This window comes from Oculina patagonica, chromosome 4 (assembly GCF_052425735.1).
Source record: "Oculina patagonica isolate OP01 chromosome 4, crgOcupat, whole genome shotgun sequence".
NCBI lineage: Eukaryota > Metazoa > Cnidaria > Anthozoa > Scleractinia > Oculinidae > Oculina > Oculina patagonica.
The window spans coordinates 3,668,731-3,695,317 of NC_135761.1; the positions used below are offsets into that span (position 1 = coordinate 3,668,731).

The following is a 26,587-nucleotide window of genomic DNA, read 5'->3' on the forward strand; positions in this document are numbered from 1 at the left end:
CAAAGGGTGGATAATGCTATCCACTGGAAAAATCGCTATCCAGAGGATAAGTGTCGACAAAACAAACTTTACAATTCACTGGATAGTGATTTATCTGGTGGATAGCGTTATCCACCCTTGAGCAACTGGGCCCAGGAGTATAAATGTGTACTTGGAGATCTGTTTAACATGCAGAAAAACCTGACAAAATGCTCAGTGTGCGCCTGAATTTCAGCCACCTTCTCTGGTTGCTTACTCCTGAGAAAGACCTCTGAACCAAATAGCTGCTAATGTCTTTCTCAAGCAGAAAGCAGAGAAGATGCTTGAAATTCGGGCTACTCAGGGTGAATCTGCAGTGGACTAGCCATTCTCATCCCCTGAGTCCACAATGGATTGTGGGCTTTAGACGAGAATGTGGACAAGCAAAACATCCAGGGAAAGTTACAATACCCCTTGTCACTTTATGCTACAGAAACAGCAATTAGCTTTGGAAATTGTGGGGCAGTGGCTTTTTGGAAAGGAGGGGGGGGGGGGGGAGAGATAAAAAAATCCTGAAATAAATTGTTTGCAAAAGCAAAAAAAAGCCCCAATAAATTGTTTGCAGATATCAAAAAACATTGTCTACAGGAAGATGCAGCCGGAAAAAAATTGTTTGCACAGACAACGACACTGAAAAAAATAGTTTGATCCCCCTCCAGAAGAATAATGGTCCGTCCCTTTGTGTGACATGTAGTTTTAGCTTGTTAATAGGCTAGTTTCGAATTTCGCTCCACTGATCACAAGCAAAGGAATTACCGGTAAGTCGAGGTTCAGAGAACAATTAAAATTTTCTTTTGTTTTATTCCCCTCAACCTCGACTTCAATCCTTTGTTTAAAATCAGTAGAGCGTAATTTGAAACTAGCCTAATAGAATCCCAGCAACTACACAAACATGACGCCTTTTTCTGAAGTTCGTCTTTATTTCATTTCACAAATTCAGTCGGGAGATTTTGAGGAATTGCAGATAGAATGTGGCCAGGCTAGAGGTACTGTTTGGCAAGAGTTCTCAGTAGCTTAGCTTTCCTGCTTTGTTCTGTGTGCTGGAGAAGTTCAGATGTGTTAAAAATGTTCAGATCAGGTTGACTGATGGCTTGTATCTGTAAAAATCAAAACATTGACACCCATTGAATTAGGAATGTGTGGAGAACATATTTATAACTACTCCAAACCACCACAAGACAGTGCCAACTGGGCAATGAAGCAGTTTCGGGCATTTGGTTTCTTTAAACTGCACCCCAACTAACTGAATCCCTGCAACAAGCTACTAGGAACGAAATGCACAAATCATGTTTGGATCACTTTGTATGACCAACAATCTGCACGCACATCCAGCTTATTGATCATGGTAACTAGAGATTTAGAGGAAAGATCTTGAGGGAGGGAGAGATTTAGAGGAAACAAAGAGCAAAAAAAAAAACTGAACAATACAATTGAAAATAATACTCACCGTGAGCAGTTTCTTATCATTTTGTCCACGCTTTGCATGGGTGTCTAGGGTTCAAGAGTTAAGGTTGACAGTCAAAATAAAGCAAACGGTTATGAGAATTTGATTAAAAAAATGGTTCACTTAAACAATGAACAGTAGTTTTTAAGATTCTGCCAGGTATTTGAAACAACATGACAAAAGAATAAGGTCATACTGGAGTTAGTCTAGTCCAGGGAAAAATTGAAGAAAAAATAAATACAACAGAGCTACATTACACAATAATTGTCATTATTATTGTTCTCATTATCATTGTTGTCCTCCTCCTCCTGTTCCTCCTCCACCTTGTCATCACCATCATCCTCTTCCTCTACCACCACCACTACCACAACCTCCTCCTTCATCACCACCACCTCCCCTACTGCTCCTCCTCAACCACCACCTCCTCCTCTCTTCTTCTTTCTCCTCCATCTCGTTGTCGTTGCCGTGGTCATCCACCACCATGACAACCTCCTCTTCAACCACGACCACCACCACCACCACCACAACCTCCTCCTTAACCACCACCACCACCTCATCTCTTCTTCTTCCTCCTCCATCTCGTTGTCGTCCTCCGCCAACAATACCCACCAACACCACCACCACCTCTTCTGTCGCATTCTCCTCCTCCTCATTATCTTCCTTCTCTAACTCCCTCCTCCTGTTCCTCCCTTGCCATTGTCTTTACCAAAAAAACCAACAAAGATGTTTCAATCAACAAGTTAGATGAAATCACTTTTATTGAAAGGATACAGGTTAAATATTCTAACATTGTTATGTCCCAGAAGAAGGAATAGTAGAAGTCCATGGCATCGGAACTGTTGTTTAAAAAATAAATTAATCGCTTTAATTAATGCTTTTCATGCTTATGTTTAATCATACCCATTATGCAGTACAACTGGGGGACCTCTGTAAATTTACAAGTAAAACTGAATTTTGCAGACTGTTTCATTACCTTGCGGATGAAGCTTGTTGAAGGGCTTTGAAGGCTGTTGTGTAGTCTTTGACTTCCATACACTGACAAAGTAATGCTGCCTGTAGTGAGGACAGCATTCCAAAAATATCAGCATTACTTATGACATATTTAAACACTCTTCTGTAGCCCAATGGGTGTGAAGTACTAGTCAGTCGAAAACATAACCCTGTTATAAGTTTAATGAAACCCCCCCCCCCCCCACACACAATTTCCTGTACATGTTAGATCATGATAACTAATTAACAAGAGAACAAGGTAACATTTACCTTTTATTGCTACTATCTTTTACAGTAGCTTATTCTTTTGTATGTACCTGAACTGATATTGGATTTGTAATAAGCCCTCCTTAAGGGGTCTTGAAAAGAACCTTCTGGGGTGGTTGGGGTTTAAAAGAGTATTTACAGTTACTGCCATTCAGGTAATTTGACAACAGTGGAAACTCATTCGCAACACTGAAAAGATATAAGAGTGACAACAACCAGATACCATGCAATTTTAATCAGATAGTTGAATTGAATACAAAATTAATAACAATTTTATTGGTAAGTACCTGAATATGAGCCTTCATCGCTGAACAGCAAGTGACCATTTTTCTGTAAACCTGCAAAAACACAAGGAATGTGTGAAGTTTAAACAAAATCAGTAACTCTGCATAATGTGATTTAACACAATGGCCGCGGCCGCACTTGGCGAGTTAACCGAGTTATTTCCAATTAATCAATTAAAATTAACCGGGTTAAAAAATGTCTAGTGCGGCCGCGTATTTGGAAAGTTAACTGACTCTTAACCAGGTTAGCGGTTCCCATGGAAATTAATCAAAGAACAAAAGATTTTTTAACTGGGTTAGGTTAATTCTAAACTACCTTTCTGGGTCGTTTTAACCAGGTTAGTGGTTTCTTATCAGATTCAACTATTGTTTTATTTGTCAAATGTGTCAATCATCTCCAGGTAAGATATTATTTTCCATCACACGCAAACATGGCGTTTGGAAACAGTTCATGGCTTAATTCTATAATTTCCTTTGCTATTAAGAAACTCTAGAACCACCAAAGAAATGCGGATTATTTGGCTCAGACAGGGCTCTCATGGTTCTGATGATCTCCTCCATCTCTTCGCCGATTCCTTGGAAAAACGTGCACTTGAAGGCCTTGAAGGCGATTTCGATATGCCGATGAGCCTTAGAATGACTGCTGAAGATTAACATATTCGAAACAACTGGGCTTGAAATTTGCGTAGAACGCATTCGGAAAAAATAGAGCGGTGTAAGCCGAGAATGCATTGAAATAAATCTTAAAAGCAGGAGAAGAAATGAGCAAGTAATAAAATTATCATGAAAGCCGGTCACTTTTGCTTGTTTTCAAATAGCATCACTTCAGTCTGGTCTGATCGTAATGCGGCCGCTAAAAATATTTAACCGAGTTAGTTTTGGTAACCATACTTTAACCTAGTTAAGTTTTGTGGAAATTTTTAACCGGGTTTCTAAAAAATTAACCCAGTTAACTCTCAAGTGCGGCCGCGGCCAATATGCCTTAGACCAGGCCACAAACTATTCTGTAAGTTTCTTACAATTTATACTTTTTTATTTTGTACGAAATACAACTATTTAAAAATGCTTAGTTAAAATCTTACAGTCAGTTTTGTATAAGGTTAGTTGTGAGGGCAGTTTTTTTGGAACGTAATGAACGGTCAGTATGGTAAATCATGAAAAAAATTTCTTTCAATTTTGTAACGATGCACCCATTTCCTTGTTACCAAGATGTCCTGCCCATGCGTTCTCATTTCAAAGGGGCAAGTTCCAAACGAAAATGGCCAAGAGATATTAAAATACAAATTCTGCTGATATTTTGCATTTTTATTCCTTGTAGCCCACCATTATGCAAATATCGAAAAGTATTGTGTGGCATAATAGTCATGTGTAGCATGTGAAGACAGACAATGATCCAATAAATGTTTAATATTTGGATGGATGCTAGTGCTGGAGTTTGATTGGTACCTCATTCCAAGAGTAGTAGTGGAAGTTTGAATTGAATAACAAAAAAATTCTTTAATGATAAACTATTGACTTGCTTTGTTGACTGTACCTCCTTTTGGACTATGAAATGCACCAAGTACTTTTCAAAGACTCTACCTGATCATCCCAGACAGTTGGTGGGACTGGTGAATTAAAGAAAAATGATGAGACAGCACCAGCTTCTAGATAGCACCGCAATGCTGATGAATAGTTTCCAGAATCTAAAGAATGTAAAAAACAACACATGTATAAGTATTTATTACAATATCTATTTCAGCTCATGAGTCATGTTTATGGGAGTGTCAGAGACAATCTAGACCAGATTGCTAAATGTTAAATAGCACATATGCAGTGGCATGGCAAGTTGTTGAAAGACCAAGACTTGAACAAAATGTTACTGAAAACTGCAGCCTTGATAGGGATGTCACATGTTGCAAGTACATGTAGTGATGGAGCCTTGCATTTTAATGCTGTTTCCTGTCTGCAACATGAAATCAGTCTCTTTCAAACTGGAGAAAAGTGTACTAGCTGCACTTTGATACAAGATGAGATGGATGGCAGTGTGGAATGGAAGTTAGAAAAGGCAAGTGACAGACTGAAAACTACTCAAAGATCCAGTGATTATCAATAGCCTTCATTCTGAATTTAATAGTATACGCTTAATGACCATTCCCTTCGGAAAAACAGTTAATTTTGCTTTTCTTCAAATTTCAATGTTTCCTTTGGCTTTACCTTGGGAAACATTAAGATTCTCAGGAAACAAATTTAACTGTTTCCTTCAGGATCAATCATTAATTATTGTTGTTATATAGCAGGACAAAGGCTTAGAAAAATTGGTGCTCCTCGGTCAACATTTGCGAGCAACATTGCATTTTTACCTTCTGTTGCCCACTCTAAGACTTTTGGCGTGAAACAGTTTTTATTGTTAGATGTTGTGTGACCTCGAATTAGCCAATAAGAACGCAAGTTGTTGGGGGAAAAGTTTCTAGCTATATAACAAAACTTGTTATTGAGTGTTTTGCAAGACACTTACCCAAGTAAATGTCTCCAAGTGTTTGAAGCCAGGAAACATTGTGATGCTGTACTGAGAGCGCATGGTGGACAACACCTGACAGTGCTAAGCCAATGTGATCAAAATTTACATTACCAGGGCTGTTGAGAAATAAAAACACACCAGACCTTTGAGCCTTTGTGCTACATAAGAACAAACCGTATTCCATAACATAACCTCTTTTTAAAGTTGTAAACAGCCGTGTCACATTGCATGTTCTGAGGCATCTACAATCCTCGTCAATACCCTTGGGAAGGTCGTCAAGTTTTCCCTCCCCTTCCCCTTTTTTTTTTTTTTTTTTCTTTTTTTTTTTTTTTTTTTTTTTTGGGGGGGGGGGGGCCCAATTTTTTTTTTTTTTTTTTTATATTATAGGTCTTGAGCTGAAAACCTCTATGATGCGGCATAGCCTTACACCCACTTTCAGTGTTACGTGCATATCGGCTATCTATCGACATCCATCTTTCGACATACTGAACAAACAACACAGATCGAAATCCGCCAATTACAGTGCACTAGCATGACCTTCTGACCTGAGTGCTCATTTGCATGAAACCAACAAAGGCGTGTCCTCGCTTCGCTTCTTCGCTCCTCTTTCGCTCAACAAACCTACGCTTAAAATGTATCGGTTTTGAATGGCTGGTTTTAAACAGCACGTCTAAAAAACGAAGTCGAAAGTTGGATGTAGAAAGAAAGCTATGCATGTAACGCTAAAAGAATGTGTAAACAGATTCATGACCTGCAGTTAGTGTCTCTGATTGGCTTTTTTCTGTGGTTTTCAATTTTTCAGTAGAAAGTAACAACACAGATTTCTCTAGCGACATATGTTATCAGTATGGAATTTAATTAAGGAAAAATTTGGGTGTGCAAAGAGAGACCCTTGTGTTTGAAGGCTACATTAAACCAGGAGGTCATTCAGGTCTCTGGACATGCACATTTATGGTCATCATAAGTGTGCTTAAAAAAAAATTTGGACTCCCATTTTTGTTGGTCACCATAAGTTTGGATTAAGCAGAAAGTTGAACTATACAATAGTCGTTTTTACATTCAATAAATCTGGCAACATACTTTGTGATTGCAGTTGGCCAGAGATGGCTGTGTGAGCTTGATATTTCCCTTTGATTATTTGCCTCATCGCCCTTAAAATAAAAGGAAAAAATATTGCAGGGTTAAACATAAGGATAGTCCTCATAGCCTATTGCCCAGCAGTGAAAGTTGTATATCTCAAAACTATGCAACCAGGAGTCTGCCTTTCACACCGTGGATCCTTTATCTCATGATTATTAATGGATTTATGAAAACGTGGTCAAAGAAAAGCGGGTGTCTTGTGTGTTTTTGACCAAGAACATTAAACGGGGAGGGGGAAAAAAAAAAAAAAAAAAAAAAAAAAAAAAAAAAAAAAAAAAAAAAAAAAAAGAAAAAAAAGGAGAGAGAAAAAAAAAAAAAAATTATTTTTTTTTTTTTTTTTTTTTTTTTATATAGAAAAAAAAAAGGTGAGTTGTATATCACAAACGGGGTATATTATATATAATATTTATATGAAAGCAAACCTTGTTAGAAGCATTGCGCAGTCTTACTAAACATGATATCAACACAGTGAGTACTGTCTCCTCCTAGAAGAAAACAGTGAAAAAATAGGATAATAGTGATACCAAATTTAACACAAAACTGTAAGTCAGGTAAAGTCAAAACAGAGACAATAATTATTATGTCTTCAATGATTTACCTTTATTTTTCGAACAAAATGGATAAGAGTTGTCCTGCAAAATAGTAAACAATTATTTTAGTACATCAATTGCAACTTCTTTAATAACAAATACAACCTTGCATCAGAAACTTTGAAAAATTCAGACATATATTATGAGTTATCTGAAAAATCACAAATGCTGCACTATTGAACTTACAGGTAGCAAAGAATACCCCTAATGTATATAAATCTTTTGTCCTGGGGGGATTCTCATATACAAGGGAAGGGGGGGGGTGCTCATTGGAAAATCTGAATTAAGCCCCTCAAGGAGACCAAACTGGGCGTGGCTTAAGTTTTTTGGACCCCTGAGGGAGGACCATATTTTCTTGGAGGGGGGGGGGAGAATTCCTCGCATTATTTATATGCACCTCTGCAAACATTTTTTCGAAATTCTTACTATTTTTTGTTATACATATCGTGTTTGCAAAATTTTTTGTTTTCGCCCGCAAAATTTTTTTAATTTTTTCATCCCCCCCCCCTCCAAAAAAAAATGGTCCGTCCCCCTAACAGAGACCATTTTCCATGCCTGATTGGTCGGGGGGGTCCCGGCGGGCGTACATTGCCAACACGGTATGACAGTGTTTTGTTACTTCTTCATGTGTAACCTTCGACGAGACGTTAACAGCTAAAAATATTGCATTTGTCCTGAACAACCAAACACCCCTAGGTGAGGCGACAAGCACCCCATTCCTTTCATGTGGGAGTTCCCTTCCCCTGGACTTACAGTTTTAGTCCTTCAGTAGGAGTGGGAGTAGCAACCCTTTGACTTCCATCAGCAGGCCTCTTCTGTTGTCCTATGTTGTTACTAAATACCTTGAGAACTGAAATAAAAAGAAAGGGCAGCAGTGAGAGATCATGTAAAAACGAAAGGAATCGGCAGGTGGTTGTAGTCAGATAAGGGACGGACCATTAGAAAAGTGAGAGGAGGGGTGGGGAATTTTCGGCTTGCACGAATTTTTTTTTTCTGCCCATTTCTTAAGCAGGAATTTTTTTTTCTGGTGAAACCCTCTGCTTGAATTTTTTTTAGACAAATGTTTTTTTTTTCAGACAAATGTCATGTATTGCTACTTTATACCATGTTTTTGACAAATGTTGCTTTGTTGATTATTTGGTTAATTGTTTAAATATTTTAAAAATGCTGTTGTTCATTGATTTCATCCTTTAGGGACTGTCAATAAGTACCGAAGGGGGGGGGGGAGAGGGGGTCAAGGGTGGTGCAATTGGAAAAGTTGAGGCTGAAAAATATGTGACCCACCCCTTCCTTCTAGCTCAAAACTGACTGGCCCACCCCTGATCAGGGGTTGGAAATTACATGACCCACCCCTTTTCTACAAAAAAAAAGTTAATAAGGAAAAAAGTCTTTTTGATTGTCTGTAATGGATTAGAGGTTTTTAAATTGATATCAGCTTTTAAAGTGCGATCCCAATCATACACCACCCTGTGTCCCTAATGGACACTGAAATTCTAGGTACATCTTCTTTTGCTTCTTTACACACCAAAGCAGGATGAATTTTTCACTTCGTATAGTAGATTTGTGTTTTTTACATATCTCCGTGTTAAGTCCATGAGAAAAGTTAGACATAAACATATGCAAAAACTGAAACAATACGTAATAAAAATTCATAAATAATTACTGCAGAAATCATATTTGACAGGAGTTGACAACAGAAACTAAAACCACTGCATTTATGTTTTGCAATCTGTTTGAGAAAAGAGTTAACTGGTAAGCAATCTACGCAGGCTGGAGAGAGACAAGCTAAAGGAACATTATGATCACAATCCATCTAGGGGGATCTGGGGGCATGCTCCCCCAGAAAAGTTTGAAATTTCTAGGCTCGGAAATGCTATTTTCAGCGTTCTCCAACATATATTTCGTTGAATAATTGATCTCATCAAGTGTTAAATGATGACAGGTATTTTCAGTGCTTAATAGGACCTTTCTTTCTGCACAATTTTTTTTTCTTTGCCTTCCCCTTTGCATGAATTTTTTTTTGGTTCCCCCCCCCCCATCACTTTTCTCATGGTCTGTCCCTAAGGAGTTCTCAGGCAATCCACCATGATGCCGGAAATGAGAACATCACTAACCGAAATGGTATTTCAATAGATATGATGAGATCCTTTGTACAGTAAATAAGGACCTTTAGATCGGATGTGTACAAGATTGAGCACAAGTTCGACTTTTCAAATCTTGTGTGCTTATGCTTTTGGTTATCAAATTTTACATCAATTTGAACCAATAGCCTCTTTTTCAACTGGTCAGCAACAGGGAAGAGTGAACACTCTGGGAACGTAACTGGATTGCAATTTGAAAGTTATTCTTGTACTTGGCCTCGTACTCCAATCGGAAGGTCCTTATTATGATAGCTTCAACTTCCTGATGTTGCAATGAAAACATCCTGTACAGTCTACAAAATGTTATGTACTTACTGCCATCCCAGAGACTTCTGGCTGGCTTCCTCCATCCTTGAGGTTTGGATAGAAGGTAGCAGGTGGATGCTAGCAAACTGCTTAGCTACAAATGTAAAGAGTTTTAGTAAATGGAGTAAGTCACAAACACATACATGCTGAAGGCAACCGATAGTTTTCATTCATGTCTTACTGTGTTTGATTTCGTTTTAAGTTCACTTTTAATAAAGATAAAAACACTGCTGTTTTTGTATGTCATTACCATAACACATGCCACTTTAGCCAGCTCAAAGGTTGACAGGACTTAAAAGACACCACTTTTTTTACTGTGATTATGTATGTGCATGTAGTGATTAAAAGTGAATGTGTGATTACAGCTATTTCAATTAAATTGTCCAGTGAAAGCTTAACCCATCAGACCGGGGGGGGGGGGGGCCACGCTGACTGACTCGACCACGCTGCCAACTTCTGAGCCGTGTGGGAGAGGGAACTGACACACATGGAATGGAGATGCCTGTGGGACTGATGGATACGGGGACTGAGATAGTGATTGGGTGGCCGGATGGATGAAATAAGATGGGGAAAGATGGGGGGACAATGATGGCGTGAGTGACGTCACCACCCGTGACGACAAAAAAAGAGGGACAACTCCATAGTTGGTGAGCAAACTGGAAGAAAAAGGCAAAAGCCGGTTGAATAGGGTTAAAGGCAAGACAGTATGGTTTTCTGGGTACATTCACTAGAATTTTGCACATTGGCCTACTGTTCAGTACAGGAAATGTACAAGTTTGTATTTTTGCATGTGAAGGATTCACGAATTTGTTTTCCTCATAGAGAACTTTCTGTAGCTTTACTTTTACTGTCGCCTGCAAGAAAATGTTGGCCTTGAAAGAACACATTGCAGGTTCAGCATGGAGTGTAACAAACTAAATAGACATTAACAATGCACTATAACAATTGTCAGCTGATTAACTTACAGATCTGTGATCCAGGAACTGTGCATTTTCATCAACTCTTATCTCTGATAGAAACTCCCACTCCTTTCCATTTAATAGAAAGGCATTTACTTGTTCTTCAATATGAATCTCTGCTGCACCTGTAAAGATATCGACATGTTAGTAGTAGATAGGTGAAGTCTGATATTGGACTTTTCAGCCCATCAGGCTGGAGCTAGGGTTATTTCTACTCCTCCCTGGATGGGATACTAGTACATCGTAAGGTTACTACATTTGCCAGTACCCACCCGGGTGGAGAAAACACAACTGGGGTTGAACCAAGACTGCTCAATCCAGGGTCCAGCAGGCTTACCATGAGGCCACCCCATTTTAAATGAACCATGTTTAAAGAAACCTAGTCAACCTCCGCTATTTTCCATGCCATCAAAATCATGAGAACTGTATGGCGAAGCGAAATCTTATTGCATTGCTGTAAGTTGTGTTCCTGAAAGTCTGTTTAATTACTTTGAGCAGTTTCACAGTCATGTGATCTCTTTCGTTTAGACATGCTCCACATAAAATATAATACCGACATTCTCATATGTAAACAAAAACAAAAGCATGGCTGACTAGGGTCTTTAAGGTATATTTCAAGACCTCTTTAACTGTGATTGTACTTGGGGCAGCTTAGAAGTGTGAACCACTCACAATGGTTCCCATTTCTAACTCTGGCAATTTGAATAGCATTTTGTTATTGCTTATGTTAGAAAGCTCAACTAACCAACAACCAATTAGAGACACCACAAACATCTAAGCAGAGCTATGACAATGATAAATGGAGAGGAAGAGGGCAATTGTGCAAAAACACAAACAAACAAAAAAACTGGGAGAGAGATAATGCCTCAGGCTACCATTGCAGTGCATACTGAAGCAGAATCCAGATGTGCCCTACTCAAATTAAAGAGTAACGCGCGCCTTCTGAATACCTGGAGCAGTTTGCCAAATGTAAGACTTGACACGGTTTGCTATCTCATCTGCTCTGTAAAAGAAAAGCAACAGTCTCAAACTTTGGAAATCTTTTAAATCTTTTGTTCTATTAGTAACGGTCTAAAGCTCACACTGTGAGTAATTACTGTTCTAGACAGTACCAGACAGTACCTGCCACTTTGTAATGGCTTTACCATTATAATCTTTTGTTATTGTAATTTTACTTTGTATACATTTCTATTTTTGTATTTGTAGCTTGGGTATATATATAGCCCTAGATTTTAAATTCTCAATAAACTGAAGATGGCATGAGTCATAACGAAACATGTCTTTAAAAAGTTGTTTTGTGTTTTTTAAATTTAGTAATTGTTCAAACCTATTAATACAAGAATAGCAAAAGGTAATGTATTGTTTAACAAACAGTTGTAAAGTTAATACAAATTTGCTTTGATTTACGCATTCAAACATTTGTTCCGTTAAGATTACTGAAGAACTAAGTGGATTAGGTAGCAGCTCTCGCAACGTCTCACATGAATGTCTTACCACCCTTCAAGAGAACGATTAAATAAACAAGAACAATACTCCTAGCCCCAAAACAATTATCGATACAGAATTACAAGCTTACAATAGCTGTAACACTACTGAACTAAATAGCTATAATAATGACTGCATATTTCTTAGTAAGTTCATTACTCGATACCTCTTGGTGTGTGAATCATGACAGATATCAAGAACAAGAAGTTCTTGGTGTATTGCAGCCTTCACTCTCTCCAATGGACTGCTTACAGCACCTCTCCCTGCTACGGTGTTCACCATCCCAAGGGCATAAGAAAGAAGTTGAGAAGCCTTGTCATACTCCTAAGGGAAAAATAAAAATCACTTGTATGGATAGTTCCTATTAAGGAATGTTATAAATCCTTCCTCCTCATTCTCATTGTCCTCTTCACCCTCTCCTCCTCCACTACCTCCCTCTTCAACTCCTCCTTATCTCCCTCCTCCTCATCCTCCTCTTTAACCTATTCCTCCTTTTCTGCCACGGCTGCAAATAACAGTGGGTCATCAGACATTGGCCGACCAAAATTTGCTCATGTCCGACCAAATCTGAAGTGTGGTCGGACATAATGTCCGGACTGTTTTTGATCGTAAATCATTTTACGGCAACAATAAATAAAAATCTGTCCAACCACAATTTTGTTTTGTCCAACCAAGATGGTGTCTTAGTAGGACAAATGTCCTTTCAAGTGAAAAAATTTATTTGCAGCCCTGCATGTCCGTCTCTCCTCGCCATAGTGTTGGGACACCAACATTATAGGCACCCCAATATCTCAAATTAAATAAAGCCTGGAGAATTTTATTTCAGACTTACCTGAACAGCTGAGCAGTGCAAGGCTTTGGAGAACAGAATGTGGAGTATGTCCTGTTGCTGAAGATTTTTTATTTCCTCGAGGTGACTCTTGTACAGTAGACACACAAATTCCTACAAGATGAAAACCACAATGAATAAATAAAAAAGTTGGAATTGGTGTCTAATAAACCACCAAGGGTGGAGGGTCTCAAAGGCCAAAAACTTTAAGAAATGTATGAAGCTTATTTACAATTTTCAGAGGGATGGGGAGGTCTTAGGGATGGACCATTATTTTCTTGGAGGGGGGGAGGGATGAAAAATGTTCCTCTGCAAACTTTCTTTTTTTTGTAGTTTATGCACCTCTGCAAACAATTTTTTTTGAAATTCTTACTATTTTTTGTTATACATATCGTTTTTGCAAACAATTTATTTTGTCTTTCCAGGCCCTGCAAACAATTTTTTTCAATATTTTTCATCCCCCCCCCCTTCCAAAAAAACAATGGTTCGTCCCTTAGGAAAAATCCCTTCCGTGGGGGAGGTATGGATAGTTTATGGAACTACACATTCTTTTTTTGTAATAAGAAGATTATAGTCTGAGACACTTGACTAATGTAAAATGGACTGGCATGGAGTGATATTTGAAAGTTTGAAAAGAACCTCTGAAAGGTGTAGATGGCTTAAATTCATTCTCGATCCTACAAAGTACAAATTTTTAAAATACAACAGCAGCTGATGAAACTTGTTCTTCAGGTATGATGCCCTTAAAGGGACTGGGATAACTCTAATGGTGTTTATTTTAGGTAGGAACACACTTAAGGGTAGGTAAAGTGATCACTTCCATCACTTTTATATGGTTGTTCCACCCACGTACTGCAATAACTCTGACAATAGTCATTTTATTTTTTTGCATCCTTATGGGGTAACAAATTGTTGACAAATGTTAACCCCTAAAAGGTATGACGAGTGCCCCTGTCATTTTTAAAGGGGGATTCCCCCTGGGATTTTTATCAGGTTGTTCCAGCAGTACATCAGTACATACTTACACCCCTGGGTGGAGAGAAGCACTGTAACATCAGAATATAATATCTTGTGTCACATTTACCAGAATCAAGTTGTTACCTCTGAATGCTTTCTCCCTTTCTCAATTTCATGAAGCTGTTCCACTAGTGTACTGATCTCACCAGGATCAACTGTGTGTCGCAGTTTATTACAAAGGAGACCTTTCTTCAACTCAATGCTTTCTTGTCCTGTTGAGGCTGCAACATACCAATAATTTGTTAATTTTTAACAACAACATTTCGTTAAACCAATGTTTTTTGTGGGAAGCACTTAGCATTCCCTATAAGCACACTGCTTACATGTTTAAAGCATTTAAAGGGACTGTGTCACGATTTTAGCCAAACTTAGGCATAGGAAATGACCATCAATTTTTTTTAAATGTATAAAATAACCTCTTAAAACAGAGAAGGAATATTTAAATAACACACCAAATGCAAAAGAAGGTACGGATGGCCAAAAGTGTCGAAGATTGAAACAGATTGCGATGTGGGCTTTTGAAATATGGTCCGGCGGAACAGTTTTCAAAGTTAATCTTGTCTGCTTGTAACTTTAATTTATGACGCCCGGGAGACACATTTAGCTGCAAGGAAGCTATGGCTTTGTCATTTAGTATCAAAGAATTAATTTCTTTGCAAACATTTAGTTTCATAGCGAATATTTGGGAAAATTTAATAACATAAGATTAACTTAGCCGTGACATAGTCCCTTTAACTTACATGTATAGCATTTAAAAGTTATCAAACTGAACACCACTCTTTATTGTACAACAACTGCTTTTATTATATGGCTGGCTCTGCAAGAGGGCAAGAAGAGGTAAACCCTGCATTCTGATTGGCTACCAGAGCGGGCAAGATGGGCCTATCTCGCCCGCTCAGGATTGCCCGCGATTTTCCCGCGAATTCAATGTTGTAGTTGCTGCCAGCTCTCGCAATGTAATTTTGCACAAAAAAAATATTTTCATTCTTTAAACTTGTCACTCAAATAAAAAACAAATTTTTAAAAAATCAAATAAATTCATTAAATCATTTAATCCAATCTTACCTTCTGTATTATATTGTGCATTAACAGGAATCCAATGGAGATTTTCTTGTTGAGTTTTAACCAACGCATTCTGAACATAATCCATTGCCTCTTTCTAAAAATTACAATAATGAACTTCCATCTCAGTAACATCAACGTGAAAACAATGCTTCCAAAGATGTTTAGTGATTCCATTATCTTTTACAAGATATATACCCATCTGAAAGTTTATTTCTGCAATGACTGATGTGACATTAAATGTTAAGTTATGTTTCTATTTTGACTTCCCATTAAAAATGCCTTCTATTTAAATAATTAGTTTTGGGCCCCCCAATATTAATAGTAACACGCAAACCCTCTGATGTATTCGATTTAATGCATGCTGTAAAAATGTACATTATTGTACAGTGAATATATGTACCTCTTCATCCAAGAAAACTTTAGCAGCAGATTTCCTGGCAATTTCCCATCCATTCACCAGTTCGCAATTACAGCAGATCAATCTGAAATAAAAAAAAAAATAAATTTAAAATAAATTAACTCACAAAGTGTTGAAGAATACCTACAAAGATCAAAAAATTAAAAGATACACCGAACTGTAAATTTATATACAATTTAAACTTTTCAAACGTTATTTTATGAACAAATATAACTATAAAATACATTAATTTTATACTTACTGGATAAATGATTTAAGAACTTTGAACCTGTTACTGTCCTTTATACCCTGAGGATGGAAGTCATCTTCAACTGGGACTGACTGCAAACATAGCTAGAAAATTGAAAACAATGTTATTTTTTAGCTTTTATTAATTAACTTAATTAGTTATTTTCATTCACTGAAGACATACATTTTCCATGGGGGGTTCTCCCATTTTATAAGCTACCAGTATGTGGGCATGTGCTGCTGCAAAAGGGTATGGTTCGTAAGGAGTTAGACCAAACTGGGATGGCATATAGGAATAAGAGAGTTTTGATCTACAATATGCGGGGAAGGAGGGGGGGGGGGGGCACTTCTGTCAATTTAGGATAGACATGTGCTGCAGAAGTTCTGAAACCCTGATCCCATTTTCAGGATAGAAAATAAAAAATGGAACCTTTCTTTAAGGCCAAAGACAAAGACAAAAAGAGACAAAACAAAACTGTCTAGATAACAACTTATTAAGTTGCTTTGTTGATACTTCAATGGGTAATTAAGTTTTATTAATCAACATATTTCCACTTGATCTTGAAAGAATGATGAGATGGATATGCAAGACACACAGCAATGGAAAAGTTCTATTTTAAAATACTTACAGAGAAAATAACCTCGAGTTGATTTTGAGAACAATTTTCCAATGAGAGCCAAAATCCAGGATTTGCAGGTCTTCCTTCCAGAATGTCCCTGATTATGTTGCAGACCATGATTTGCCAGTCTAAAGGAATGCTGCCAGAACTGTCTTCATCTTCGCTCATTCTCCGACTGTGTGTTCTTAGTTCTGTGACTAAATTTTCTCTGTACTCCAAAGGAAGTTCAAATGAGATATTGTCTTCCAAAAGCACTGAAATGATATCCTGCATGATAAAAACAGTGCAATATAATAAACTTGAGCTGTAGTCACTGTATTTTTTAAGCCATTAAGGTAAATGAATGTGACCTTTTAAGGCTGTAAAACAGCCCAACCTTTCTGTGGGACCACCTTTTATAAGTGACCAACTCCTGTAAGTGACTTTCAAAATACTAAAATTTTCACAGTAAAATCACTATAGTTGGAACTTCTCATAAGTGAGCACCTCTTGTAGGCAACAGCAACTATTTTTAGGACAGAGAATTTGAAATTTGCTACTATTTTTAACCACCTGTAAGAGAGCGACCATTTCACATGTTCCAACCTCACACCAATTGGGTAACAAGATGCCTTACACTAATATGACAAAAATGTTGAAAACAAGCACTAGGAAGAGTTGTTTTAGTGCAAGAAAAAACGTTTGGATACAAATATCAGCCATTTTGAGTGAATGCTCTGATCTGTGTTCCATCATGTTGGACATTATGGTGTCAGATAGTTGCTGCTGTTATAAGCTCTTTCTTTGAAATCAATGATGCAAAATGACAGTATTGAAGGGGTGTTGAATGGTAAATGAGAGTCTTTGCGAGACGGCGAGACTGATATCTTTTCTGCGAGCCTGAGACCTTTTTAGCCTTGCAAAAGAAATCGAGATTCCGAGAAGGCGTCAAAGGAAAATTTGAGACGACGAGACCCCTGAAATTTTTTGAAGGACCATTTACCACCCCTTGCTGAAGTTAATGATGACAGTGACTAAAACAATGATGATGACGATTGAATCTGATTGACAAAATAAGATTAATTGATAAGACTACTTTGACACTACACTTGGTATGGTTGCTTGGTATTAATGATTTAATATTTACATTATATCCAGAATGTCTGCAGTGTTCCAGTCTCACAGCGAGGGAAGGTTTAGTCGCTGCAAGTGGCGGTGCACTTGTTATTACAGGAGGGATGCCTGTTAGACCACAACAAGCCATATAGTAACCATACAACTTCTTTTCATTGACAGTGTAAAATGATGACTGACAGCACTAGAATAGAAGGAAATAATAACTGTAAAAATGACAAGAATAGCAAATTAATATTCTAATAATCTAAGGAGTTGTGTATTTATTGCGGTTTTCAGTAAAATGCGAACTCTGAAATTCAATCCTCGACCACCAGTTACATTTTTTGCTGCCATCAATAATCTTAGTGGACCTCTCGGGAAACAGAAGTTCACTTCATTCGGGTCAAAAGGTCAAGTTGTGATTGGTAGATTTCAATCCATTTTGTTTGTTTCTGTTTGTCATTGCTTGTTGGCAGTCGCCATAATTATGATTGACGGCAGCGAAAAACGCAATCGTTAGTTGGATTTTCAATTTCAGAGTTCGCATTTCACTGAAAACTGCAATAACATTAAGTTACCAATGGACGACACACTCTAGTGTTAGGGCTAATGGGCGTTTTCAGCTAATGGTCACGTGGTACAAACCAACACCTGCTGGAGTGCAAGCAACATGCTGGGATATCCAAAACAAAGTGACTTCAATCAGTCATACTTGGCTTTCCTTTGTTTTAAATGTGCCCAAAGGGGAGCTTGCCCTCCAGCATAGCGCATTTTGTACTCTGTGACCATAAGCTGCAAAGGGACCATTCAAAAGTTGAGCTACTAACAGCTGTACATGTGTAAATTACAGTTGTAGCATTGTCATACTCCAGTCATACAAAGTTACACTGAGATCACATTTTTTATACATGTTTTATACAGTTGTACAGCAGTAGTGCAACAATCGTACCAGTTATACTGAGCAGTAAATTGTACTAAATACATTACACCGAAGTAATAATGCAGATGTTCTCCTGTCTCCAGAGGTGGGGTCCATATTACAATGTCACCGGGACAACAGAAACCAGGAGGAAAAAGGGAGGGGAAGGTGAGGGGGGGAGTACCGATCAGGTGGAATAAAATTATGATCCAAACAAGGTTTTGTTGTCAGTTGGTTGTCATACCTGTGCATTCTTACAATTTTCAAACAACTTCATAGCTTCTTGGAATTTTTCTTGGTAGAAATACAGAGTTCCTAAATCAAAGGAAACCTAAAACAAAAGCAACAATCAAAATTAAATTACGACTTTTCTGACATACAAGAGGAAAAAGAGACGTTATTATTTTATTGCTGGTATAATGAACAACACAATTTGCACACATTGCATGCCTATAATCCTAGCTATTACATAGCACTATAAGCACACAAAGTGTACAATGGCTTACAGCTACATACATGTAGCTCTTTGTACACAATGAATGTCTTTAATGCTATGATAGGCCTGCAATGTGTGCAAAGGGCTACAGCTACATAGCTCTCTGCACACATTGCATGCCTATAGTACTAGTATGATAGACCTGCAATGTATGCAAATGGCTACAGTTAGATGGCTGTCTGCATACATTGCATGCTTATAATACTAGTATAAAAGAACTACAATGTGTGCAAAGGACTACAGCTACAAAACTCTTTGCACACATAGTGTGCCTACAATACTAGCATCTAGGCCTGCAATATGTGCAAAGAGCTACATTCCTCTAGGTATGCATTGCATGCCTATAATCCAGACAACACTGACCAATGTCAGGGTGCAAACTAAACAGTTTGCACCCTGGAACCAGAAAAAGGAAAACCTAAGGGTAACACATGAACCCTTAATCCTAACTCTCCGCTGGGAGAATAGGGTCACTGCCTTACTACTACTACTACTAATAATAATTACTGCATCTTTTCCATTCATACTTTACCAATATTAGAAATAATGGTTCAGAGAAACACTCCCAAACATAGGCACGCTAAGCGGCAGGAGTTATTTTTTCAATTTATGGGGTGGCTTGGGGTGAAACTGGGTGATTGTCCTGTTGGGATGGTTTATGCCATGGGTTGAGCCATTTGTGTATGGCGGCCCACGGAGTCACTTTTTTGCACAAAATTTGCTTGCAAACAAAATAACTTTTACGTGCATTTTGATACATCAGAACTGTTTTATTCAATACGTAAATTTTCGTCATTTAATTGAAAAACAAAAACTAATTCAATTATCAAAATGTCACAAAATGCCACGTTCTTATTCTGTTTAAGCGGTTATTTTGTTACCAGCTTTGTAGCAACCGTAACGTGTTACTTTTGTTTGTTACGGAATACTTTTGGCTTTTTGCCAAACACTGAAACATGATATTGTTGTTTTTCTCACTTTTGTAACATGAGACCTTTGTTTTTTAAAAACGAACGTAACACGATACCCTTGTTTTTCTCGAAAAAGCCACGTTTCCATACAGACATTGGACGAAAAGTCCTATAATAAACCAAGTAATAAACGCATCAAATCAAAAACCACTTTCTTCAGGAAAGTTCTTTAAAGCGCAGTATACCTGGAGTCTTTGTTTCCTGTCAGAACTGTTCAACAAAGATTTTCGCTCATTCACAACCTAAATTCTATTCAACAAACAAGAACTAATTGAGATATCAAATTGTCACGGAATGGCACGCTCTTATTCTGTTTTTGCTATCGATCGTAGTTGCTTTTAACAGCAAAGTTAATACTTGTACCGGTTCATTAAATGTTTGAACGAGATGTTTTACAGTTGATTTCAGTTTACTTTGGCCGCCTGATTTGCGAAGTTTGTTGGGAAATTGGAAACTTTGTTATGAAGTTGCCAATTACGTTGCGAGTTTGCGAATCAAATTGCGAACTTCGATAAGTTCCCAACTACGGCCCGACTGAACTGTCGAAGTTTTGGTAGTTGAGGAGAAACAAAACATGATGCTCGAAAGTCATGGCGATTTCTGAACTCGAAGATTTTAGAGCTTGTCAAGGAAAGTTGAAGTAGCTTGAAGTGCAAGACAACGTTTCGCATCAGCGATCACGCAAGTGATTTGGCGATAAATAAATTTTATGCAGGTAGAAATTTGGTCAAATTTTAACTTTTTTGTATGAAAACACATATTTAACGATTTCTGTGAGGCATAATCTTCACTGTCTTCAATTTCAAGTCTTCTGCGTTTGTAAACCGGATGAAACTGGATGGTTTACCCATATGTAAAATTGATTTTAATCGAAGCCGACGCGACGCGACAGACTAATTTGTTCGAGACAACATGTTTACGGCTCGCTGAACATAAAAGTTTTTTTATTTTTATGACATTTGTTTCCAACAGTTTAGCGTAGCAAAACTGGTTTTGATAACATGATTATAGAAGGTTTTATTAATTTTGGGCCTAAGTTTGGAACTTTGTATCGAAGCTCACAATTTGATTCACAAACTCGCAACCTATTTGGCAACTTCACAACAAACTTTCCAATTTCCCAACGAACTTCGCAAAGCGGACGGCAAAAGTAGTGACAACATTATTCTTCAAATCTGCTTTGTGCAAATGTTATATGTTATTTTTACCACGGTCAGGAAAGCTAGCCTCTCCAAACGTACGCTCCAATAAGACGAATAACAAGTTAGTGTTGGGCCTTTTGCTCACGGCGTGTGCATTGTAAGCAGGCGAGCGTTACGAAAAACGTTTTTAATCCAGGGTTAAATCACAACTCACCGATTCCCCCTCCTTCTAATCTAAAAACTTCGAAGGAAATTGCTGACTACAACTGTGTCAGATTGCTTCCCCTTTATAAACTACAATTTGATTGGTTCCGATAGTACCTGAAATCTGATTGGTGTGACAAACACACATACTTCACTGAGTACAGGTCCATCGCGCTGACTAAAGAGCTATTTTGAAAAAATAACTCAATAATTCCTTCATAATTATATGCACATACCTGAGCAATAATATCTTCCTTCTTCACTTTAAAAACCTCCTCTGTAGCTGTATCCATTTTTTCAACAGTATTGGAGCCATTACAGTCATCCGAACCATTTTTGGCATCACTTTCACTCTTTGCTTTGTCGTTATCCACTATATCAACTTGCATGCTCTCCGCACCTTCCTCACTTGTTGTACCAGCCTCTCCAGAAGCCTTTTCCTGCCCAGTTTGCTCAGTCTTTTTAGGATCAGATAACAGTGAAGGGGCTGCAGGAAGATCCATGTCCTCTATGACCTGGAGAGCTTGGGTAAGAATGCCGATGGCAGTAGGAAGTTGTTCTTCAAGCTGATATAAAACAGAAGACATGTTAGGTCGCTTCTTAGCATGGTGAGAACGGCTTATAGCTTGGAAGTTTGGTATTGTGCTTATTTCAGCTGCACTGTAGTCCTGCAAATTGCCTTTAGTTGTAAGTAAATGTTCTGATGAGCTTACCTTTCTAAGAATGTTCTCATTTGCCAGGTTATCAGCTGTGATACTAAAAATGGATTACGAAAAAACAAGTTAATAATCATTTAAGTCAAATAAATGACACCTGAAGTATGCTCTCAGAAAAAAAACTGAGTGATACCAATCTCAAGCTGATCATGAGAGAGAGAAAAAGAATTTGGAGTTCTCCACATTTTAGTTAAAATGGACGTTTCATGTCAGTTCAAAACAAAATAACACACGTTTTATGCTTTTCTACGAGGTTTGACATTAACTTTCTTTGGAATGCTTAAGAATTTAATAGGGGGTCAGTTAGAGAAAAAAATTACAGTGAAATATTTCAAATAGTATACAAAAAGTTTCATGCTATGAGTGGATTTTTTGTAATTAATTTTTGCACTTATTGCTCCAACTTTCAGCAGAAAGCATCTTAATTCTTTTAATAATTATAGCAATACAGTGACCCTTTTAATATAGCAAACCAAGCTAAATTTTGGTGTCAGGGTTCAACTACACTACCCCTGCTAAATGCCTGCCATAAACCATATACTTTAACAACAACTTATTTTACCCATTGTTCGTAGGTTTGCCAACATTTGGAAGAAAATGTTGTGATAGAGTTCTCACCACCCTAAGGGAAATATTAAACAAGTCAGTAAATTATCATGAAACAATCAAAATCACCAATATTATTATAATGATTTCTCAAGAATCTCTGGGCAGAGCAGGGGGGCAGTAAAAAATTTGGGTGGCTCAGCTCCCATGTTTTAGTGTCAAAATATCGCTAGCACAGCGTCAAATTGGTTTGTCAAGACATTCTGTCTCGTAAGTGTGTTCAAACATCTTCATAACTTCCTTGGAAGTCTTTGGGAAACTTGGTTTATCTCCAGAAAAGTTCAAAAAATGATCGGAAATGTTCATATGGCATTCAAACAACAATGACATAATCTTCTGAAATCTTTGGTGTAGAAACTGCTCAGAAAACAAAAAGTTGCTCCAAATATGAAAACCTGTTGAGTATTTTTGGGACAGTTTTAGTCCACCCCACGTTCCACAATGCTCCACCACCTCTGAGAGTGGAGGAAGACACATTTTTCGGAAGAACTTGAGATAATTTTCAGCTTTGAATTGCCTGCACCTTCTATGTAGCAAAGATTTCACAAACAACATGGATAAGTACAAACACAGAACTGACAATCAATACATGTCCTTACAGCTCAAGATAAACATTTCCTACCATCTGTAGTAAATTATTAGCACCATTGCAGTTTTTTGGTCCAGGTTGCTTATATCTGTGTCAATTTTCAGCTCCTAGAAACAGCAATACATTCACAATGCCTACTATGCACAATGCTAATCAAGGCTACTTGGTATTATGTCTACTAGACATTCTGACACATTGAGGTTTTCAGTCAGGATTTGAAGAGCAGGCAGCCACAATTTTTTATGGGGTTTGCACAAGCCAACAATAATTAATAAAGCAAATGTGAAAATAATTTCTCTAAAAGTTGTGCACGAACACACAACAGCTGGATTCCCATCAGGCTAAAAGATTGCATGTAACAACAGTTAACTGTAATATTGAACAACTATTCACTGAAGTGGAGGTGGCTAGTGATGGATATTTACCGAGCAGCGAAGCAGCGAGGTGAATATCCACCACTACTGGCCATTGTCACTGAGGTGAATAGTTGTTTTAGTGTAATAATTATTATACTAAAACAGTGAGATACAATAACCCAAAAGGATGATTTTAACTCATTTATCCCTGTCAATAATTACAATTTTTGCATGCATGTTGCTCAGAGGTGAATAGCAAGGGATAACTGGAGTTTAAGTAGCCAATCAGTATGCGTCAATCCACTGTTTTAGTATACACTAATGCATGATATTACCAATTTAATGTTAGGTGACTGGGGGCTTTCTTTCTTAAAAATGCGAGGGACTGAAAGATGACAGTGGTTTCCTTACTTATTAATAATTCATTGTTAAAAGCTTTTTTTTTCTACCATTAGCAAAAAATTTGAATGGACTTATGGAGCCAGTGATACTGTCATACACTGGAATTAAAGAAAATAAAATCACCAAAACAATGTACAGACATCATATTACAGCTGTGATCAAATGTTATTACAATTATTAATTTTACAACTCACCCCCTCTAATGCTGGGGCTGTCTTTATTAGTTCACCTAACAAAATGTTCTGCCATTGAAGTGACAGGCTGAAAAATAAAAGACTGGCTGTTTGAGACTAGAAAAAAGTCTGAAATCCAATAAGAAGTGCACACCAAAACTGCAAAAAAACAACAACAACAACAACAAAAAAAAAACAAGGCAAAAAAAAAACTCAGTGTAAAAAAAACAACTCCTACTTTTCTTCTAAGATGTCCAAATTCCACTGCAGATGGGTAGCAGCCCTTAGGGCTAATAAGCAAAGATGTCGTGCCCCCTTTTTCTCAGGTGGAGGAGTTTCGGAAGTAGCACCCTAGTAGACATAAAACAAATTAACACCTTTTAATAACAACTGTTGTAAAACTAAAACAAAGGCATAGCTGTTTCAAGCCTCAGTTAAGGGGTGGACTCCTTATAGGTCTCATCGAATATGATTAGTCTCTTTTGCTTATACATTTGTAGTGTTCCATTCTAACTGCACAGGAGTATTTAACTGGGTGGGGGTCTGGTGCCCCCCAGTTCATAATCTACCTTCGTTTTTTTTTACATTTTTTTTGTCGGTAAGGCAATGAAAGTCACGTATGTTGATTAGTTTAAAACTGGTCATCTTTCATCACCTACTTGAAATTACCTCAATGGGGGAAGGGAAATGGGTACGGGGAAATGTTATAAATTACTTGCCACTTGAGGGATTAAAATTACGTGCAATATACGGGTTTTCCATGTGTTTAACTCAACAATAAATCATCGCTTAGACCACAGTACAAAATAGAATTGCAGCTAAGTTAGAAATGTCCATTTCGAGATATAAATGAAAGAAAAAGACTTAATTTTGATAAACATTTGACAATAAAAATAAGCGGCAGTAAGACAACGTTTCGATGTCATCCTGACATCAGTTTCAAGTGACAAATAAAATAACGGTTCAACAGTGTTATATATGTGTTTCGGTGGCCAGCCTTTCATCTTTGGTCTCTGCAAGCTGACAGGAGCGAATTTAGATGTGTCATTTATAGATGCTTGACTCAAAAGGCTAACATAATCGGATTTGTTCATAGCGTTTAATAAATGTTTAATAAATCAACAATGAGTTGTGTACAATTATCAATGTGATCTGTGCGATGCAGATTATGTCGGCTATACCAGCCGGCATTTACACCAACGTATTGATGAACATAGGTTCTCCGTAATCGGCAAGCATTTAAAGAACGATCACGGCCTTAATAACATCGGCGACCTTACCAGTAATTTTTCCGTCCTAAAGAAATGCAGTGGAAAACTGGACTGCTTGATTTACGAAATGTTGTTTATTAGAAAGAAGAAACCTAGCCTGAACATGCAATTGGATTCTATCGGCGCGAAACTATTTGTTTAAAACAAATATGTTAATGAAACATCACACCTCTAACCGCATATTTAACATTGCTGAACCGTTATTTTATTTGTCACTTGAAAATGATGTCAGGATGACATCGAAACGTTGTGTCTTACTGCCACTTATTTTTATTGTCAAATGTTTATAAATGAAAGAGTCACTTTTTTTATGAGTTTTAAAGGTACAACGAAAACAACTCTAATACCTCCACCTTCAAAGTCTTCAAAAGCGCCTTTGACCTTTAATACTAACGGCCGAGTATCGTAGATCGCATTTCACGCTTCAACATAACGCACTTCTTGTTGTACAGCAACAAAAGGAAATATCCAAAAGAGTGGTTAAACATTAACCACCCAGTTTCAAGCTACTCAGTAGCTTCTTGCTTGCTTTTGTGTTCTACGTGGTGATCTCTTGCTAAGTTAACTTTAGTTTTCTGAAATAGTAAATGATTGTGTGTAGTTCTAGTTAATTAATTATTATACAACTTGATACAGTTCTAAGTGGTGTTATTGTTTTTGCCTTCCCACCACTCACTTTTTTGTGCCTAGTTCCTTGTCCTCACGACAATGAATTTTTTTTTATGGTACAGGTCTGCAGCATTTGTCAATTTAGAGCAACTGCAGAATACCCCGCAAATGAGATATTTCACCGATTTGGAACTCTTTGAAGAACGAGGTAGGGAACAATAGAAACTATTGTTATTCAATAAGATTAATTTCATTTGCGGGGTAATCTGCAGCTTAGCCACCATGTTTTTTTTTTTTGAGGTGTTCAGCACAACTACTTGTAGGTATCCCCCTCTGGTCTCCTGTGATAAGCAGTACCTACCACACTTACGTTGAATAACCCTGAATTTTCCAGAAACTGTACAATAAGTTGGGTGGCTGAAGGTTCTGCAAGTATAACAAAACACATGTTATGCCCTGCAATCGGGGTTCCTATATTCCAAGAAAAAGACTGCTCTTTTTTATTGCTCTTTCGTATTGAAATAAAGAAAAAAACAAAAATAAATGCAATTAACCTGCCGATACTTCTCCTAGGTGTTTCTTCAATAAATCTCCAGTTGTATCAAACAAGAACTCGAACCAAGAAACAGTGTTTTTCTGCTCCGGTTTCGCGCCTTCCATGGTCTGCGCCATTTTGTTTTCGCCCGCGTGAATGAGAGTCTGGTCAGCAGCTTTCTTATGAACGAGAATTATGTCAT

The 26,587-nt window shown here is 37.6% G+C and overlaps 2 protein-coding genes across 3 annotated transcripts in view; one reads left to right on the plus strand and one right to left on the minus strand.

Moving 5' to 3' along the window:
* Positions 1-26,587, plus strand: part of LOC144651190 (5-oxoprolinase-like) — a 197,323-nt gene that overhangs the window by 129,170 nt on the left and 41,566 nt on the right. The gene's annotated exons all lie outside the window — the stretch shown is intronic.
* LOC144651194 (integrator complex subunit 8-like) lies at positions 919-26,536 on the minus strand. 2 transcript variants are annotated; one of them, XM_078511101.1, is made up of 31 exons: positions 26,405-26,536; positions 26,221-26,276; positions 24,209-24,321; positions 23,992-24,058; positions 23,073-23,146; positions 22,407-22,466; positions 21,842-21,884; positions 21,365-21,694; positions 18,560-18,646; positions 17,428-17,598; positions 16,311-16,568; positions 15,695-15,786; positions 15,436-15,517; positions 15,036-15,129; positions 14,055-14,191; positions 12,957-13,067; positions 12,291-12,448; positions 11,590-11,642; positions 10,646-10,764; positions 9,690-9,774; positions 7,987-8,083; positions 7,242-7,275; positions 7,066-7,128; positions 6,584-6,654; positions 5,501-5,619; positions 4,585-4,688; positions 3,007-3,057; positions 2,436-2,515; positions 2,234-2,298; positions 1,466-1,509; positions 919-1,115 (listed from the first exon to the last, which is right to left on the minus strand). In XM_078511101.1, the coding sequence occupies exons 1-31, from the start codon at positions 26,520-26,522 to the stop codon at positions 999-1,001; spliced, it is 3,153 nt and encodes a 1,050-aa protein (XP_078367227.1). In that variant the 5' UTR covers positions 26,523-26,536; the 3' UTR covers positions 919-998. The 2 variants fall into 2 exon arrangements, with proteins under 2 accessions (XP_078367227.1, XP_078367226.1); XM_078511100.1 differs by having other exon boundaries at positions 26,212-26,276.